At 49.7% G+C, this 20,470-nt stretch overlaps 1 protein-coding gene across 2 annotated transcripts in view; it reads left to right on the top strand.

Annotated features, from left to right (window-relative positions):
• Positions 1-14,815, top strand: part of galns (galactosamine (N-acetyl)-6-sulfatase) — a 91,479-nt gene extending 76,664 nt beyond the window's left edge. For both annotated transcript variants that reach the window (XM_070898351.1, XM_070898352.1), the window contains 4 exons: positions 2,656-2,758; positions 4,218-4,339; positions 8,717-8,834; positions 12,505-14,815. In XM_070898351.1, coding sequence (XP_070754452.1) covers positions 2,656-2,758; positions 4,218-4,339; positions 8,717-8,834; positions 12,505-12,591 — 430 coding nt within the window. In that variant the 3' untranslated portion in view covers positions 12,592-14,815. The remainder of the gene's footprint in view (positions 1-2,655; positions 2,759-4,217; positions 4,340-8,716; positions 8,835-12,504) is intronic.
• The last annotated feature ends 5,655 nt before the right edge of the window (positions 14,816-20,470 follow it).

The following is a 20,470-nucleotide window of genomic DNA, read 5'->3' as shown; positions in this document are numbered from 1 at the left end:
TGGAGAATTGTAAATGTTTCACCATTGTTCAAAAAACCCAGGAACTACAGGCCAGTCAGTTTAACCTCGATAGTGGGGAAGCTTTTAGAAACAATAATCAGGGACAAAATTAACAGTCACTTGGACAAGTGTGGATTAATTAAGGAAAGCCGGCACAGATTTGTTAAAGGCAAATTTTGTTTCACTAACTTACATAAGAAATAGGAACAGGAGTAGGTCATACGGCTCCTCAAGCCTGCTCCACCATTTAATAAGATCAAGACTGATCTGATCACGGACTCAGCTCCACTTCCCCGCCCGCTCCCCATAACCCCTTATTCCCTTATCGTTTAAGAAACTGTCTATTTCTGTCTTAAATTTATTCAATGTCCCAGCTTCCACAGCTCTCTGAGGTAGCGAATTCCACAGATTTACAACCCTATGAGAAGAAATTTCTCCTCATCTCAGTTTTAAATGGGCGGCCCATTATTCTAAGATCAGGCCCTCTAGTTCTAGTCTCCCCCATCTGTGGAAACATCCTCTCTGCATCCACCTTGTCAAGCCCCCTCATAGTCTTATATGATAATTCGATAAGATCACCTCTCATTCTTCTGAATTCCAATGAGCAGAGACCCAACCTACTCAACCTTTCCTCATAAGTCAACCCCCTCATGCCCGGAATCAACCCAGTGAACCTTCTCTGAACTGCCTCCAAAATAAGTATATCCTTTCGTAAATACAGAAACCAAAACTGCACGCAGTATTCCAGGTGTGGCCTCACCAATACCCTGTATAGCTGTAGCAAGACTTCCCTGCTTTTATACTCCATCCCCTTTTCAATAAAGGTCAAGATACCATTGGCTTTCCTGATCACTTGCTGTACCTGCATACTAACCTTTTGTGTTTCATGCACAAGTACCCCCAGGTCCCGCTGTACTGCGGCACTTTGCAATCTTTCTCCATTTAAATAATAACTTGCTCTTTGATTTTTTTCTGCCAAAGTGCATGACCTCACACTTTCCAACATTATACTCCATCTGCCAAATTTTTGCCCACTCACTTAGTCTGTCTATGTCCTTTTGCAGATTTTTTGTGGCCTCCTCACACATTGCTTTTCCTCCCATCTTTGTATCGTCAGCAAACTTGGCTACTTGAACTTGATTGAGTTTTTTGATGAGGTAACAGAGAGGGTTGATGAGGGCAATGCAGTACACTGATTCCAAAAGGCGTTCGACAGAGTGCCACATAATAGGATTGCCAGCAAAATTGAAGCCCATGGAGTAAAAGGGACAGTGGCAGCATAGATAAGAAATTGACTTAGTGCCGGAAAACAGAGCAGTGGTGAATGGTTGTGTTTCGGACTGGAGGAAGGTATGCAGTGGTGTTCCCCAGGGGTAGGTACTGGGACCACTGCTTTTCTTGATGACTTCGATGTGGGTGCACAGGACACAATTTCTAAATTTGCAGACGACACAAAACTTGGAAGTATAGTGAACAGTGAGCAGGATAGTGATGCACTTCAAGATGACATAGACAAGTTGGTGGAATGGGTGGACACGTGGCAGATGAAATTTAACCCAGAAAAGTGTGAAGTGATACATTTTGGTAGAAAGAATGAGGAGAGGAAATATAAACTAAAGGATACAATCCTAAATGAACAGAGAGACCTGGGGGTATTATGTGCATAAATCGTTGAAGGTTGAGAAAAACTTACGGGATCCTGGGCTTCATGAATAGAGGTATAGAGTACAAAAGTGTGGCAATTATGATGAACCTGTATAAAACACTCAACTGGAGTATTGTGTCCAATTCTGGGCACCACACTTTAGGAAGGATGTGAAGGCCTCAGAGAGGGTGCAGAAATGATTTACGAGAATGAATCCAAGGATGAGGGACTTCAGACTGGAGAAGCTGGGGTTGTTCTCCTTAGAGCAGGGAAGATTGAGAGGAGATCTGATCGAGGTGTTCAAAATCATGAGGGGTCTGGACAGAGTAGATAGAGAGAAACTGTTCCCATTGGCGCAAGGGTCAAGAACCAGAGGACTCAGATTTAAGGTGATTGGCAAAAGAACCAAAGGCCATATAAGAAAAAGCTATTTTACGCAGTGAGTGGTTAGGATCTGGAATCCACTGCCTGAAAGGGTGATGGAGGCAGACTCAATCGTGGCTTTCAAAAGGGAGTTGGATAAGTACCTGAAAGAAAAAAATTGCAGGGCTACGGGGAAAGGGCGGGGGAGTGAGACTAGCTGAAGTGCTCTTGCAGAGAGCTGGCACAGGTCTAATGGCCTTCTTCCGTGCTGTAACCGTTCTATGATACACTCTGTGGGACATTGCTAATTAGGTTTGATGTAAGGTCAGTGTTTCTCCCTGCCCAGACTGATTGTCGGTCAGGCCCCTACGGCCAGCAGATGGAGAGATGTTGGTCCCATCGGTCTGGTCTGGATTTGAATCCAGATCCCAGGGATGATGGGTCATGTCTAACCCACTCCGAAAGTCCTCCCTGCTTTGTAAAGTGTTGGCAGTTTCAGACTTATTTTATTTCCGGGGTTTCACTGTCTGCCTTGTGTATGTGTGTGTGTGTGTGTGTAAAATGTGACTCATCTGCACTACGTAGCGCTTCGCATGTGCTGTGAATATTGCGGCTCAGTATTATTGTAGCTGTGTCTCGCCATGCAGGCCAGTGTTTTACTACCGAGGGAATGAGCTGATGGCCGTGCGACTCGGACTGTACAAGGCGCATTACTGGACCTGGAGTAACTCCTGGGAGGAACTGCAGCAGGTGAGTCTCCGCCTCCAGACAACATGAAATAGAAGCAGGAGTAGGTCACTCGGCCCCTCGATCCTGCTCCGCCATTCAATAACATTATTGCTGATCATAGAGCGAGCCTGGGAGCGGGAATCTCGCAGGGAAACAAGGGGAAGGGCTCGATAGTTAATGTGGGGATGGAAGGGGGAAATGATCCCCACACACAGTGAATACAGCCTGAGAGACATGAAAGGGAAGACTGGATGCAATATATCGCCTTATCCCATCCCTCAGGAACACCTTCTGTACAGTCAGTAACTCAGTGAAGGCAGAGACTAATTCATGTGCAGCAAGGTCCCAACAACAGCAATGAGATAAACTTTCATTTTCTGTGTTTCTGGTGCTCTTTGGTGAGGTTCAAGTGTAAAGAACACGGTAGTGATCTCCTTGAATGGTTCCAACGGAGCATCACATCCACCTGGACCGGAATATCCCTATTTCGCAATGTTCCGTAATGGTTCCCAATATCACTAAACTGGGCATTAATGGCAGCTTTCCTTCCTACAGATGCCATAGTTAGTCCCAATGACCCCTGGGTTAGAGAGAGGGGAAATCAGCCAGGGTTCCTGCTCCTGATCACTATCCAGTGACCCCTGGGTTAGAGAGAGAGGAAATCAGCCAGGGTTCCTGCTCCTGATCACTGCCCAGTGACTCCTGGGTTAGAGAGAGGGGAAATCAGCCAGGGTTGCTGCTCCTGATCACTGCCCAGTGACCCCTGGGTTAGAGAGAGAGGGGAAATCAGCCAGGGTTCCTGCTCCTGATCACTGCCCAGTGACCCCTGGGTTAGAGAGAGAGGGGAAATCAGCCAGGGTTCCTGCTCCTGGTCATTGTTCATATAACCCAGTGAGAGTCAGTGTCTGCAGAACCTGTACCCCTCAGTCAAAACTGCCTTTTAAATATACTCATTGTAAATCCAGAGTCTGCAGGAGGCTATCTGTGGCTCGAGGGACTGGACGGCCTCCTCCTGTTCCTGTGCAACAGGCTCGAGGGGGCTGAATGGCCTCCTCCTGTTCCTGTGTAACAGGCTCGAGGGGCTGAACGGCCTCCTCCTGTTCCTGTGTAACAGGTTCGAGGGGCTCAACAGCCGCCTCCTGTTCCTGTGTAACAGGCTCAAGGGGCTATATGGCCTCCTCCTGTTCCTGTGTAACAGGCTCGAGGGGCTGAACGGCCTCCTCCTGTTCCTGTGTAACAGGTTCGAGGGGCTCAACAGCCGCCTCCTGTTCCTGTGTAACAGGCTCGAGGGGCTGAATGGCCTCCTCCTGGGCTCCCTCTGGGTTTCTAAGACTTGTATCTGACCTGCAGAAACAGCCGTGCTAACCAAAAATTCTCTGATCCCAGGTGCTCTCGTGCCTGTATATTTTCAGAATCTAAGAAGTGAACGATTCCGATTGAATATTTCCCAAATCACAAAACCTGTTTTATTTAATTTCAGGGAATTAACTTCTGCCCGGGTCAGAACGTGACGGGAGTCACAACTCACGATCAACGAGATCACACCTTGCAGCCTCTGCTCTTCCACCTTGGTAGGGACCCTGGAGAGCGATACCCCATTAGGTGAGATGGAGGAGGATGGGAGGGGAGGGAGGGTATAGGAATATTATGGGAGATGGGGCAGAGGAGCTAGGGATGGCAATGAGGGGGAGGGAACTATAAGAAGGGTAGGGGGAGTAGGGAGGGGATATCGAGGGGGAGGGAGGGTCAGGTTTAAATTAAACCTCAACCTAGTGCCTTCGATTAGATTCCAGTCTGTAACACTCCAGGGTATCTGTTATTCTATATATAACCCCCCCCCACTCCTCCCGACCCCCTCGATTAGATTCCAGCCAGCCTGTAACTGACTCCCGGGTATCAATTATTCTATATATAAAAAGAACATGCTTATTTGTACTGTAAAAAATGGCCGCCTTTTGTCTCTAATTGGTCCCCTTGGAGGATAAGCCACACCCTGAAGTTTCTCTGGAATATGTAACTGGAACCGCCAGTTACATCCCAAGTTCTCACTGACCGCAATTTGTAACTCGATCCACTTTGACTTCCAGAAGCCACAGAGGATAGATCTTCCCAGAAGCCACCAAGTGCCAGCCAAAGTCCCTTACCCCAGCGCAAGTGCTGGCTCCCCCAGCCAAAGTCCCGTACCCCAGCGCAAGTGCATCCCTCCCCCAGCCAAAACCCTTGCCCCCCCCCCCAGCGCAAGTGCTGGCTCCCCCAGCCAAAGTCCCGTACCCCAGCGCAAGTGCATCCCTCCCCCAGCCAAAATCCTTGCCCCCCCCCCCCCCCAGCGCAAGTGCTGGCTCCCCCAGCCAAAGTCCCGTACCCCAGCGCAAGTGCATCCCTCCCCCAACCGAAGGGTGGGACTAACAAATCTAGAGCTCCCTGGATATCAAGGGACATACAGGGTAGGATAAAGAAAAAAAGAGGCTTATGACAGATACCGAGGGCTAAATACTGCAGAATCTCTAGAGTATAGAAAGTGCAGGGGTGAAATTAAAAAGGATATTAGGAAAGCAAAGAGAGAGCATGAACAATTCTTGTCAAGTAAAATCAAGGAAACCCCAAAGATGTTTTATAAATATATTAAGAGCAAGAGGATAACTAAAGAAAGGGTAGGGCCTATTTGAGACCATGAGGGTAATCTGTGTGTGGAAGCGGGAGACGTGGATATGGTTCTTAATGAATACTTTGCATTTGTTTTCACAAAAGAGAGGGGCGATGCAGACACTGCTATTGGGAGGAGGAGTGAAATATTAGATAAAATAAACATAGTGAGAGAGGAGGTATTAAAGGGTTTAGCAGCTTTGAAAGTGGCTAAGTCCCCAGACCCGGATGAAATATATCCCAGGCTGTTAAACGAAATAAAAGAAGAAATAGCAGAGGCTCTGACCATCATTTTCCAATCCTCTCTGGCTTCAGGTGTGGTGCCAGGGGACTGGAGCACTGCTAATGTTGTACCTTTGTTTAAGAAGGGAGAAAGGGATCGACCGAGTAATTACAGGCCAGTCAGCCTAACCTCGGTGGTGGGAAAATTATTGAAAAAAATTCTGAAGGACAGGATAAATCTTCATTTAGAAAGACATGGATTAATCAAGGACAGTCAGCATGGATTTGTTAAGGGAAGTTCGAGTCTGACTAACTAGATTGAATTTTTTGAGGAGGTAACGAGGAGGGTCGATGAGGGTAGTGTGTATGATATAGTGTATATAGATTTTAGCAAGGCTTTTGATAAGGTCCCACATGGCAGACTGGTCACGAAAGTAAAAGCCCATGGGATCCAGGGCAAAGTGGCAAGTTGAATCCAAAATTGGCTCAAAGGCAGGAAGCAAAGGGTAATGGTTGATGGGTGTTTTTGTGACTGGAAAGCTGTTTCCAGTGGGGTTCCGCAGGGCTCAGTGCTGGGTCCCTTGCTTTTTGTGGTATACATCAGTGATCCAGACTTAAATATAGGGGGTATGATTAAGAAGTTAGCAGCGGATACGAAAATTGGCCGTGTGGTTGATAATGATGAAGAAAGCTGTAGACAGCAGGAAGATATCAATCAAACGGTCAGGTGGGCAGAACAGAGACAAATGGAATTCAATCCGGTGAAATGTGAGGTAATGTATTTGGAGAGGGCTAACAAGGCAAGGGAATACACATTAAACGGTAGGACACTGAGAAGTGTAGAGGAACAGAGGGACCTTGGAGTGCATGTCCACAGATCCCTGAAGGTAGCAGGCTAGGTGGTTAAGAAGGTAGACGGAATGCTTGTCTTTATTAGCCGAGGCAGGAGGGTTATGCTTGAACTGCATAAAGTACTAGTTGGGCCACAGCTAGAGTAGTGCGTGCAGTTCTGGTCACCACATTACAGGAAAGATGTGATTGCACTGGAGAGGGTACAGATGAGATTTACGAGGATGTTGCCAAGAGTGGAGAATCTTAGCTATCAGGACAGATTGGATAGGCTGGGTTTGTTTTCCTTGGAACAGAGGAGGCTGAGGGGAGACCTCATTGAATAAACATGGAACATAGAAAATAGGTGCAGGAGTAGGTCATTCGGCCCTTCGAGCCTGCACCACCATTCAATAAGATCATGGCTGATCATTCACCTCAATACCCCTTTCCTGCTTTCTCTCCATACTCCTTGATCCCTTTAGTCGTAAGGGCCATATCTAGCTCCCTCTTGAATATATCCAATGAACTGGCATCAACAACTCTCTGCGGTAGAGAATTCCACAGGTTAACAACTCACTGAGTGAAAAAGTTTCTCCTCATCTCAGTCCTAAATGGCTTACCCCTTATCCTTAGACTGTGTTCCCTGGTTCTGGACTTCCCCAACATCGGGAACATTCTTCCTGCATCTAACCTTTCCAGTCCCGTCAGAATCTTATATGTTTCTATGAGATCTCCTCTCATCCTTCTAAACTCCAGTGAATACAGGCCCAGTTGATCCAGTCTCTCCTCATATATCAGTCCTGCCATCCCGGGAATCAGTCTGGTGAACCTTCGCTGCACTCCCTCAATAGCAAGAACGTCCTTCCTCAGATTAGGAGACCAAAACTGAGCACAATATTCCAGGTGAGGCCTCACCAAGGCCCTGTACAACTGCAGCAAGACTTCCCTGCTCCTATACTCAAATCCCCTAGCTATGAAGGCCAACATGCTATTTGTCTTCTTCACCACGTGCTGTACCTGTATGCCAACTTTCAATGACTGATGTACCATGACACCCAGGTCTCGTTGCACCTCCCCCTTTCCTAATCTGTCACCATTCAGATAATATTCTGCCTTCGTGTTTTTGCCACAAAAGTGGATAACTTCACATTTATCCACATTATACTGCATCTGCCATGCATTTGCCCACTCACCTAACCTGTCCAAGTCACCTTGCAGCCTCTTAGCGTCCTCCTCACAGCTCACACCGCCACCCAGTTTAGTGTCATCTGCAAAATTGGAGATGTTACACTCAATTCCTTCATCTAAATCATTAATGTAAATAGCCCTGTGGCACCCCACTATTCACTGCCTGCCATTCTGAAAAGGATCCATTTATCCCAACTCTCTGCTTCCTGTCTGCCAACTAGTTCTCAATCCATGTCAGTACATTAACCCCAAACCATGTGCTTTAATTTTGCACACCAATCTCTTGTGAAAGTCCAAATACACCACATTCTGAGGGGCCTAGATATAGTGGATAGAAATGGCCTATTTCTCTTGGCAGAGGGGTCAACATCCAGGGGGCATAAATTTAAAGTAATTGGTAGAAGGTTTAGAGGGGATTTGAGGGGAAATTTCTTCATGCCGAGGATCGTGGGAGGTCTGGAACTCACTGCCTGAAAGGGTGGTAGAGGCAGAATTCCTCACCACATTTAAAAAGTACTTGGATATGCACTTGAAGTGCTGTAACCTGCAGGGTTACGGACCAAGAGTTGGTAAGTGGGATTAGGCTGGATAGCCTCTTGTTAGCCGGCGCGGACACGATGGGCCGAAATGGCCTTCTTCCCTGTCGTAAATTTGTATGATTCTAGTCCATGATGATTCTCCCTCTCTTCCCCCCTTCTCCGTCGCTCCGCCTCTCCCCCCCCCACTCCCCTCTTCCTCCCCCCTCTCCCCCTTTTCCCCCTCCTCCCTCCTCTCTCCTTCCTTCCCCCCCTCCCCCTTTTCCCTCTCTCCCTCCTTCTCCCTCTCCCCCCCCTTTTCCCTCTCTTCCCCCTTTTCCCTCTCTTCCCCTTCTCCCTCTCTTCCCCTTCCCCCTCCTTCTCCCTCTCTCCCCTCCTTCTCCCTCTCTCCCCTCCTTCTCCCTCTCTCCCCTCTTTCTCCCTCTCTCCCTCCTTCTCCCTCTCTCCCTCCTTCTCCCTCTCTCCCCTCATTCTCCCTCTCATTCGCCCTCATTCTCCCCCCCTCCCTCATTCTCCCCCCCTCCCTCGCCTCTCTGACCTGCTCCTCCTGATGTTGCAGGTTTTCCCACCCTGAGTACGAGGAGACGATGAGAAAGATCACCAACATTGTGCAACATCACAAATCGTCGCTGGTGCCGGGGGAACCGCAGCTCAATGTGTGTGACCGGGCCGTCATGGTGAGTGGTCAGAATTATTATTTATAACAATTGTTCAGCACAAAAGCAGGATTAATTATTAATCCGGAACCCCTCAGCATTTATATGAAAGATCAGTAAATGTGGCGGTGCTGAAAACAAAACTGCACCTGCAGCGCCACTGCCACCTGCTGGTCACAACTCCTTTTGCTCGTGCTCCGTACCGATATTTAGAATCTGCAAAGGACATAGAAACATTAAAACATAGAAAATAAGTGCAGGAGTAGGCCATTCGGCCCTTCGAGCCTGCACCACCATTCAATATGATCATGGCTGATCATGCAACTTCAGTACCCCATTCCTGCTTTCTCTCCATACCCCTTTAGCCGTAAGGGCCACATCTAACTCCCTTTTGAATATATCTAACGAACTGTCCTCAATAACTCTCTGAGGTAGAGAATTCCACAGGTTCACAACTCTCTGAGTGAAGAAGTTTCTCCTCATCTCAGTCCTAAATGGCTTACCCCTTATCCTTAGACTGTGACCCCTGGTTTTGGACTTCCCCAACATCAGGAACATTTTTTCTGCATCTAATCTGTCCAATTTTATATGTTTCTATGAGATCCCCTCTCATTCTTGTAAATTCCAATGAATATAAGCCTAGTCGATCCAGTCTTTCTTCATATGTCAGTCCTGCCATCCCGGGAATCAGTCTGGTGAACCTTCGCTGCACTCCCTCAATAGCAGTACCCCACTAGTCACTGCCTGCCATTCTGAAAGGGATCAATCGGCACAACAAATATATCGACTCCCTGCCCCCGCCCTGACCCTTATCCCCCAATTCCCCCTCTCTCTCTCTTCCTAATTACCCCCTCGCCCCCAATTCCCTCCTCGCCCGCCCCCCACCCCACCGTCTTTCTCTGCCATCCCCCCCCCCCATATATGCTCTCTGGTGCATGTAAAAGATCCCATGGCACTATTTTGAAGAGCAGGGTGTCCCTGGTGTCCTGCGCCAAAATTTATCCCTCAACCAACATCACTCAAACATGATCTGGTCATTGTCACATTGGTGTTTGTGCTGTGCGCACACTGGCTGCCACGTTTCCTACATTACAACAGTGACTACACTTCAAAAAGTACTTCATTGGCTGTAAAGTGCTTTGGGACGTCATGAGGTTGTGAAAGATGCAGGCTCTTTTTTATCTTTTCCCACCTTCTCACCATCTTTCTCGATTCCTTCTCTCTCCAGAAAGATTAATGTCTCCTGAGCCCTTATTCACTTCAATGTCCTTCCTTGGGAAGTTGTTCCCACTTGATTAACCTTTGGATGAAAAAATGTCCCGGTTTCCTTTCTTACTCCCGACTGCCTCATTTTTTAACCTTTGTCCTCAGGATTTGAAACTTCTTCACAGGGCACAATGTCTCTCAACTCCATCCCTAATCTTTAAAACACAAAACCTGAAGTAACAAATCTGCCCAGTGTGTCCCCTTTGACTTTACAGTGAATTAATCACCATCAAGTATCTAGTCCGTCACAAAACGGAACTCAACATAACAAATAGGAGTAGGCCATACGGCCCCTCGAGCCTGCCCCGCCATTCAATAAGATCATAGCTGATCATCGACCTCAACTCCACTTTCCCGCCCAATCTCCATAATTCCTTGATTCCCCTGGACTCCAAAAATCTATCGATCTCTGCCTTGAATATATTCAGCATTCACAGCCCTCTGGGACAGAGAATTCCAAAGATTTACAACCCTCCGAGTGAAGAAATTCCTCCTCAAATCTGTCTTAAATGGTCAAACCCTTAACCTGAGACTTTGCCGTCTGATTCTAGACACTCCAGCCAGGCGAAACAACCTCTCAGCATCTACCCTGTCAATCCCCTTCAAAATCTTGTATGTTTCAATGAGATCACCTCTCATTCTTCTAAACTCCAGAGAGTATAGGCCCATTCTACACAATCTCTCATCATAGGACAGCCCTCTCATTCCAGGAATCAGTCTGGTGAACCTCCGTTGCATCGCCTCCAAGGCAAGTATATCCTTTCTTAGATAAGGAGACCAAAACTGTGCACAGTGCTTCAGGTGTGGTCTCACCAAGCCCCTGTACAGTTGTACCAAGACATACTCCAACTCCCTTGCGATAAAGGCCAACATGCCATTTGCCTTCCTTACTGCTTGCTGTACCTGCCTGCTAGCTATCTGTGTTTCTTGCACGAGGACACATAAATCTCTCTGAACACCAGCATTTAAAAGTTTCTGACCATTTAAAAATATTCTGTTTTTCTATTCTTCCTACCAAAGTGAATAACTTCACATTTCCCTACATTATACTCCATCTGCCACCTTACTGCCCACTCACTTAGTCTATCTATATCCCTTTGCAGAAGCTTTGTGTTCACCTCACAGCTTACTGTCCCACCTAGCTTTGTATCGTCAGCAAACTTGGATTCATTACACTCGATCCCTTCATCAAGGTCATTAATATAGATTGTAAATAGCTGGGGCCCAAGCACCGATCCTTGCGGTACCCCACTAGTTACAGTCTGTCAACCTGAAAAAGATCCGTTTATCTCTACTCTCTGTTTTCTGTCCGTTAACCAATCTTCTATCTTTGCGAATACATTATCTCCAATCCCAGTCCAATAACCTTTTATGTGACACCTTATTGAATGCTTTTTGGAAATCCCAATATACTACATCCACTGGTTCCCCTTTATCTACCTTGCTAGTTACATCCTCAAAAACTGTAATGAAGATTTCTATGAGATCAGCTCCTGCCAGCGTATAGCACCTGAGAGTTAATTACCGATTACCCAACAGAAGCCCCAATACAAGCCCCTCTGGCACCACTCCGCTCGGGCTGCTGTCACCTCAACTTGTATTTATATAGCGCCTTTAAGGTAGTGAAACATCCCAAGGCGCTTCACAGGAGTATTGAGTAAAAAATTTGACACCGAGCCACAGGGCAGGTTACCAAAAGCTTGGTCAAAGAGGTATGTTTTAAGGAGCGTCTTGAAGGAGGAAAGAGAGGCGGAGAGGTTTACGGAGGGAATTCCAGAGATTAGGGCCCAGGCAAAAGGCGGCACCCCCACCAATGGCTGAATGATTATAATCAGTGTTGCTCAAGAGGGCAGAATTAGAGAAGCGCAGATATCTCGGGAGGGTTGTGGGGCTGAAGGAGTTTGCAGAGATAGGGAGGGGCGAAGCCACAGAGGGATTTGAAAACAAGCATGAGAATTTTGAAACTGAGGCGCTGCTTCACCGGAAGCCAATGTAGGTCAGCGAGCACGGGTGATGGTGAGCGGGACTTGGTGCGCGTTGGGACTTGGTGCCGTTAGGACATGGGCAGCCAAGTTTTAGATCACCTCAAGTTTCCATTGGGTAGAATGTGGGAGGCCAGCCAGGAGTGCATTGTAGTCACCCTTAGAAGTAACAAAGGCATGGAGTGTATCGCTGCACCTGAGATGTTGGAGAATGTAACAGTCTGAGAGTGAGTGAGTGAGGCATGGAGTGAGTGAGCGGAGAGAGGGAGGGAAGGAGTGGTTGGAGAGCGTGGAGGAAGTGGGTGGAGGGGGGATGGGTGGAGTGACATAGGGCAATGGAGGGAATGTGTACGGTGGAGGTGAATGAAGAGTGTGTAAGGGGTGTGAGTAAATAGAGATATTGGAGGAGTTGTTAATGAAATGATTCTATTTTCTCCCAACAGAATTGGGATCCTCCGGGTTGTGAAAAGCTCGGCAAATGTCTGAAAATCCCCAAGTCCGACCCGTGGAAATGTAACTGGCCACATTAACACTGGTCACATTGGACCCGAGACATTGAGAGTCATCACCTTCAGGAACTGTATCCCAGAGAGAGTTAGCACCTTCAGGAACTGTACCCCAGGGAGAGTCATCACCTTCAGGAACTGTATCCCAGAGAGAGTTAGCACCTTCAGGAACTGTACCCCAGGGAGAGTCATCATCTTCAAGAACTGTACCCCAGAGAGAGTCAGCACCTTCAGGAATTGTACCCCAGGGAGAGTCATCACCTTCAAGAACTGTATCCCAGAGAGAGTCAGCATCTTCAGGAACTGTACCCCAGTGAGAGTCATCACTTTCAGAAACTGTACCCCAGTGAGAGTCATCACCTTCAGAAACTGTACCCCAGAGAGAGTCAGCACCTTCAGGAACTGTACCCCAGTGAGAGTCAGCACCTTCAGGAACTGTACCCCAGGGAGAGTCAGCACCTTCAGGCACTTGCTTTAGATGGAGTGCAACAAAGGTTCAGACTGATTCCTGGGATGGGGGAATTGTCCCATGAGGAGACGTAATAACATAAGAACTAGGAGCAGGAATAGGCCGTACGGCCCCTCGAGCCTGCTCCGCTATTCAATAATGGTATGTCCTGTCCACAAAAAGTAGGACAAATCCAATCTGGCCAATTACCGCCCCATCAGTCTACTCTCAATCATCACCAAAGTGATGGAAGGTGTCATCGACAGTGCTATTAAGCAGCACTTACTCACCAATAACCTGCTCACCGATGCTCAGTTTGGGTTCCGCCAGGACCACTTGGCTCCAGACCTCATTACAGCCTTGGTCCAAACATGGACAACAGAGCTGAATTCCAGAGGTGAGGTAAGAGTGACTGCCCTTGACATCAAGGCAGCATTTGACTGAGTGTGGCATCAAGAAGCCCGAGTAAAACTGAAATCAATGGGAATCAGGGGGAACTCTCCACTGGCTGGAGTCATACCCAGCACAAAGGAAGATGGTTGTGGTGGTTGGAGGTCAATCATCTCAGCCCCAGGACATCGCTGCAGGAGTTCCTCCGGGCAGTGTCCTAGGCCCAACCATCTTCAGCTGCTTCATCAATGACCTTCCCTCCATCACAGGGTCAGAAGTGGGGATGTTCGCTGATGACTGCACAGTGTTCAGTTCCATTCACAACCCCTCAGATAATGGAGCAGTCCGTGCCCGCATGCAGCAAGACCTGGACAACATTCAGGCTTGGGCTGATAAGTGGCAAGTGGCAAGTAACATTCGCGCCACACAAGTGCCAGGCAATGACCATCTCCAACAAGCGAGAGTCTAACCACCGCCCCTTGATATTCAATGGCATTACCATCACCGAATCCCCCACCATCAACATCCTGGGGGTCACCATTGACCAGAAACTTTACTGGACCAGCCACATAAATACTGTGGCAACAGGAGGTGGTCAGAGGCTGGGTATTCTGCAGCGAGTGTCTCACCTCCTGACTCCCCAAAGCCTTTCCTCCATCTACAAGGCACAAGTCAGGAGTGTGATGGAACACTCTCCACTTGCCTGGATAAGTGCAGCTCCAACAACACTCAAGAAGCTCAACACCATCCAGGACAAAGCAGCCGCTTGATCGGCCCCCCATCCACCACCTTCAACACTCACTCCCTCCACCACCGGCGCACCGTGGCTGCAGTGTGCACCATCTACAAGATGCACTGCAGCAACTCGCCAAGGCTTCTTCGGCAACATCTCCCATAACCGCAACCTTTACTTCCTAGGACAAGGGTAGCAGCCGCATGGGCACACCATCATCTCCATGTTCCCCTCCAAGTCACACACCATCCTGACTTGGAAGTATATTGCCGTTCCTTCATTGTCGCTGGGTCAAAATCCTGGAATTCCCTCCCTACAGCACTGTGGGAGCACTTTCACCACACGGACTGCAGCGGTTCAAGAAGGCAGCTCACCACCATCTTCTCAAGGGGCAATTAGGGACGGGCAATAAATGCCGGCCTTGCCAGCGATGCCCACATCCCATGAACTAATTTTTTTTTTTAAAGTACTGTACCCCAGTATTACACAGTGACAGACCTGTACCCATGTCTTCATATTGGCTCATGTCTCTGTGTCTATCTCCTTCCTCCTTGCTTTCAGTGACTGAAGTGAAGCGATCGGCAGCTCTGGCTTCAGGCAGACGGAGAGTTCAAATGAGAATTTTATATAAAAGTATACAATCAAATATATCCCAGTAAATTCAAGCTTTTCATATATTTTGAGCTCATGTATATTTCGAAAGCAACACAAGAAGCGAAATGAAACTGACCATGTGCGTTAAACCAATCCTTCCCAACACAAACCAAATGTTCTCAGTTTATGTCACCCTGGGCTCAGTTACTCATACCTTCTGCTCAGTCAGAAGGTCGTGCGTTCGAACCCTGCTTCGGGATTCAGGCATATAATCTAGGCTGACACTCCAGTGCAATACTAAGGGAGTGCCACACTGTCGAAGGGGCAGTACTGAGGGAGCACCACACTGTCGAAGGGGCAGTACTGAGGGAGCACCGCACTGTTGGAGCGGAGGTACTGAGGGAGTGCCGCACTGTCGGAGGGGCAGTACTGAGGGAGCGCCGCACTGTCGGAGGGGCAGTACTGAGGGAGCGCTGCACTGTCGGAGGGGCAGTACTGAGGGAGCGCTGCACTGTCGGAGGGGCAGTACTGAGGGAGCGCCGCACTGTCGGAGGGGCAGTACTGAGGGAGCGGCGCACTGTCGGAGGGGCTGTACTGAGGGAGCACTGCACTGTTGGAGGGACAGTACTGAGGGAGCGCTGCACTTTTGGAGGGACAGTACTGATGGAGTGCTGCACTGTTGGAGGGACAGTACTGAGGGATTGCTGCACTGTTGGAGGGACAGTACTGAGGGAGCGCTGCACGTCAAAGGGTCAGTACTGAGGGAGCGTTGCACTGTCGGACGGGCAGTACTGAGGAAGCGCCGCACTGTCGGAGGGGCTGCTCTTTAGGAAAGTCATACGGAGACTATGTCAGACAGCTTAAGGGAGTGCTAAACATTGCATGGCACTATTGGAAGAAGAGTAAGGGGTTCCAGAACACTGAGTAACATCCTGCCCTCAGTCAGTACATCAGTACTTGCTACTCCATTCCCATTTCATCATCATAGGCAGTCCCTCGGAGTCGAGGATGACTTGCTTCCACACTAGAAATGAGTTATCAGGTGACTGAAGAGTCCAATGCGGGACCTACAGTCTCTGTCACAGGTGGGGCAGACGGTGGTTGAAGGAATGGCTGGGTGGGGAGCCTGGGTTGCCGCGCGCTTCTTCTGCTGTCGACGCTTGGCTTCAGCTTGCTCTCGACGAAGAGACTCGAGGTGTTCAGCACCTTCCCGGATGCTTTTCCTCCAGTTTGGGTGGTCTTCGGCCAGGGATTCCCAGGTGTCGGTGGGGTGCTACATTTTTTCAAGGAGGCTTTGAGGGTGTCGAAGCGTTTCCTCTGCCCACCTGGCTCCGAGAAGCGCTCCGAGTAGAGTGCTTGTTTTGGGAGACGCGTGTCAGGCATGCAGGCGATGTGGCCCATCCAGCAGAGCTGATCGAGTGTGGTCAGTGCTTCGATGCTGGGGTTGTTGGCCTGAGCAAGGACACTGACGTTAGTTTGCCTATCCTGCCAGTAGATTTGCAGGATCTTGCAGAGGCAGCGTTGGTGGTACTTCTCCATTGTTTTGAAATAAATGTTGTACATGGTCCATGTCTCTGAGCCATACAGGAGGGCAGGTATCACCACTGCTCTGTAGACCATGAGCTTGGTGCTAGTTTTGAGGTCTTGGTCTTCAAACACTCTCTTCCTCAGGTGACCAAAGGCTGCACTGGCATACTGAAGGCGGTGTTGGACCTCATCGTTGATGTCTGCCCTTGTTGACAGTAGGCTCCAGTGGTATGGAAAATGGTCCACGTTGTCCAAGACCTCGTCATGGATTTTGATAACTGGGGGGGGCAGTGCTGTGTAGCGGGGACAGGTTGGTAGAGGATCTTTGTCCTACGGATGTTTAGTGTAAGGCCCATGCTCTTGTACGCCTTGGTGAAGGTGTTGCCGATGGTTTGGAGTTCAGCCTCCAAGCGTGCGCAGACGCAGGCGTCGTCTGCGTACTGTAGTTCGATGACGGAAGATGGGACGACCTTGGATCTGGCCTGGAGGTGGCGGAGCTTGAACAGATTCCCGTTTGTCCTGTAATTTAGCTCCACTCCAGCGGGAAGCTTGCCGAAGGCGAGATGGAGCATTGCAGAAAGGAAGATCGACAAGAGCGTTGGTGCGATGACACAGCCTTGCTTGACCCCGGTCCAAACATGGATTGGGTCTGTGGTGGATCCGTTGGTCAGGATCACGGCCGGCATGTCATCGTGGAGCAGGCGGAGAATGGTGACAAACTTGAGGGCAGCCGAATCTGAGGAGGATGCTCCATAATCCCTCATGATTGACGAAGGCTTTTGTGAGGTCGAAGAAGGCCATGTACAAGGGTTGGTGCTGTTCCCTGCATTTCTCTTAAATCTGCCGCGCTGTGAAGATCATGTCCATTGTGCCCCTTAGTGGGCGGAATCCGTATTGTGACACTGGGAGTTCTTCAGCCACGGGAAGAAGGCGATTGAGGAGAATTCTTGCGATGACTTTCCCGGTGGTCGACAGCAGGGAGATTCCTCTGTAGTTACCACAGTCAGATTTGTCACCCTTCTTGAAGATGTTCATGATTGCAGCATCTCTGAGATCTCCTGGCATAATCTCCTCCTTCCAGATAAGAGAGATGGATCTGCGTCAGTAGTGCTTCTCCGCCATGTTTTTGTGCTTTGGCGGGGATTCCATCTGCTCCTAATGACTTGTGTTCTTCAGTTGTTGAATGGCCTTTTCAACCTCGTGCCGGGCTGGGGTTGTGCTGAGATGGTGGCGGGTGGCATGGTGTGGGATGGAGTCGAGGACACTCACTTAGAAGACAGAGTCTCGGTTGAGGAGATCCTCGAAGTGCTCCTTCCACCGGGCACTGACTGCCTCTCTGTCCTTGATGAGCACCTCTCCGTTCTTGGCCAGCAGTGGCCTAGGGCCTTGGGTGCTTGGGCCGTAGGTGGTCTTGACTGCACTGAAGAATCCTCGCACGTCGTGGGTTTCTTGAGCTTTCTCCACCCACCATCTGTTCTTTAGGTCACATGTTCTTTAGGTTTTCTGTTGGACCTCGGCCTTCAGACGTCTATAGAGCTGTTTTCTTGCCCTCTAGTTGTGTTGTTGCTTCCAGTCCAAGAATACCTTGCGTTTGTGACAGATTAGCTCCTGGATTTCCTGGTCGCTCTCGTCGAACCAGTCTTGGTGTATCCTGGTCGAGTGATCGAGTGTCTCTTCACAGGTGCTGGTTATGGAAACCTTGAGAGTTGACCAGGCGCTGTGGACACTGGGTCACTGGGAGTCCTGAGGTTGGTAGCGAGGCGCTGGCTGAACAGGGCTTTCTTAACAGGATCTTTGAGTGCACCGGCATTGATTTTCCTGCGGCATTGTTTCTATTGTCATCGCTGTTTTGGGGCAATGTTGATGGTGATGACAGAACGAATTAGACGGTGGTCCATCCAGCAGTTGTCAGCTCCTGTCATGGCGCGGGTGTTGCGCACGTCTTTGCGTTCCCTCGCTCGGACGATGACAGAGTCCAGCAGATGCCAGTGCTTGGAGTGAGGGTGTTGCTTTGAAGCTTTATATTTGTCCTTCTGACGGAACAGGGTATTGGTTATGACCAGACCGTGTTCTAAGCATTTCGTCAGGAGGAGGGTGCCATTGGAGTTGGCTTTCCCTACCCCCTCTCTGCCGATCACACCTCCCCAGAGGTCTGTGTCCTTTCCGACTCTGGTGTTGAGTCACCTGTTGGGCCTCGGGACAGGGATTGTCCGAGGCTGGAGTAGAATTCCTCTTTGGTCTCGTCTGTAGCTTCCAGTGTTGGGGCATACGCACTGATGACCATAGCGCACTGGTTCCGGGCTAGGCTGAGCCGAAGAGTCATAAGGCGTTTGTTTATCCCACAGGGGGAGTCTCTGAGACGGCCCACTAGATTTTTACGGCAAAGCCAACTCCATGGAGGCGGAGTTCTGCTTCTGGTTTGCCTTTCCAGAAGAAGGTGTAGCCACCATCTTGTTCTTTGAGTTGGCCTTCCCCTGCCCACCGGGTCTCGCTGAGGGCGGCGATGTCCATATTGAAGCGCCCGTGTTCCCGGGTAATGATAGTGGTGTGGCGTTCCAGTCTGTTGCTGTTGGGGTTGTCTATAAGGGTCCTGACGTTCCAGGTCTCAAACTTCATCTTAAAGTGTGGAAGATGCCTGTTCGTGAGTTCTTTTAACGTGGGGTGGCCGTTGCACACTGGCTACCGCACGGGTTTGACAGGGCAAGGTCTTAGTCCAGTGGCAAGGCGACTGGAGACCAGGCTGTGCTGTATGGACCTAGTTCATATACGCATATTCCTACTGTCCTCCTTCCCGCAGGCCCTCTATCCCTGGGTTTCGTAGGAAGCAATGGCGGTCTCACAAACTCGCTGTTGGCCCATGCTGCGCCACTCCTGTGCCACAATCCAGCTGCTGTCCTCCGACGTCCCGCTGCCCTCCGACCTCTGGGCTCCCGCTGCCCTCCGACCTCTGGGCTCAAACTGTCCTCCGAAACCCCCCCCCCGGGCTGTCCTCCTTCCCCCCCCCCCCCTCGTCCTCCGACCCCCCCTCCGACCTCATAGAAGAATCATAGAAGTTTACAGCACGGAAGGAGGCCATCGTGTCTGTGCCAGCCAACGAGGCTATCTAGCCTAATCCCACTTTCCAGCTCTAGATCCGTAGCCCTGCAGGTTACAGCACTTTAAGTGCACATCCAAGTACTTTTTAAATGTGGTGAGGGTTTCTGCCTCTACCACCCTTTGAGTTCCAGACCCACCACCACCCTCTAGGTGAAGAAATTTCCCCTCAAATCCCCTCTAAACCTTCTAACAATTACTTTAAATTTATGCCCCCTGGTTGTTGATCCCTCTGCTAAATGAAATAGGCCCTTTCTATCCACTATATCTAGGCCCCTCATAATTTTAGACACCTCAATGAGGTCTCCCCTCAGCCTCCTCTGTTCCAATGAAAACAAATCCAGCCTATCCAATCTGTTCTCACAGCTTAGATTCTCCATTCCCGGCAACATCCTGGACAATATTCAGGTTTGGGCTGATAAGTGGCAAATAGCATTCGCACCACACAAGTGCCAGGCAATGACCATCTCCAACAAGCGAGTCTAACCACTGCACATAGCGGCAACCATCGACAGAGCAGAGTGAGTGGAATTTCGGAGGCCATTTCATACCGTGCCTCACCCATCCATACCGTGCCACACCCACACACACACCCATCTATACAGTGCCCCATCCACACACCAATCCAGGGCTTCAAACATAGTGCCCTACCCCCACACACACATCCAGTGCCTCACACACACACTGCCCACATCCACCCAGTGCCCGACCCATCTATACAGTGGCCCACACACACCATGCCCCACCCATCCATACAGTGCCCCACCCACACACACACTGCCCCACACAGCCAGTGCCTGACCCATCCATACAGTGCCCCACACACACCATGCCCCACCCATCCATAGTGACCCACCCACCCAGTGCCTCACACAAACAGTGCCCCATCCACCCCACACACACTGCGCCCTCTCCCCACACACACCGAGTGCACAACCCATCCATACAGTGCCCCATCCCCACACCCACCCAGTGCCTCACACAAACAGTGCCCCGCCCACACGCAATGCTCCACACCCCCCTACCCCCCCCCCACTCACACAGTGCCCCACCCATCCATACAGTGCCACACACACACACTCCCCCCCCCCCCACACACACACAGTCCCATACACTGC

This window comes from Pristiophorus japonicus, chromosome 13 (genome assembly GCF_044704955.1).
Source record: "Pristiophorus japonicus isolate sPriJap1 chromosome 13, sPriJap1.hap1, whole genome shotgun sequence".
Taxonomy (NCBI): Eukaryota; Metazoa; Chordata; class Chondrichthyes; family Pristiophoridae; genus Pristiophorus; species Pristiophorus japonicus.
The sequence above is the reverse complement of the archived record's forward strand: the minus strand, read 5'-3'. Positions and strand labels throughout refer to the sequence as shown.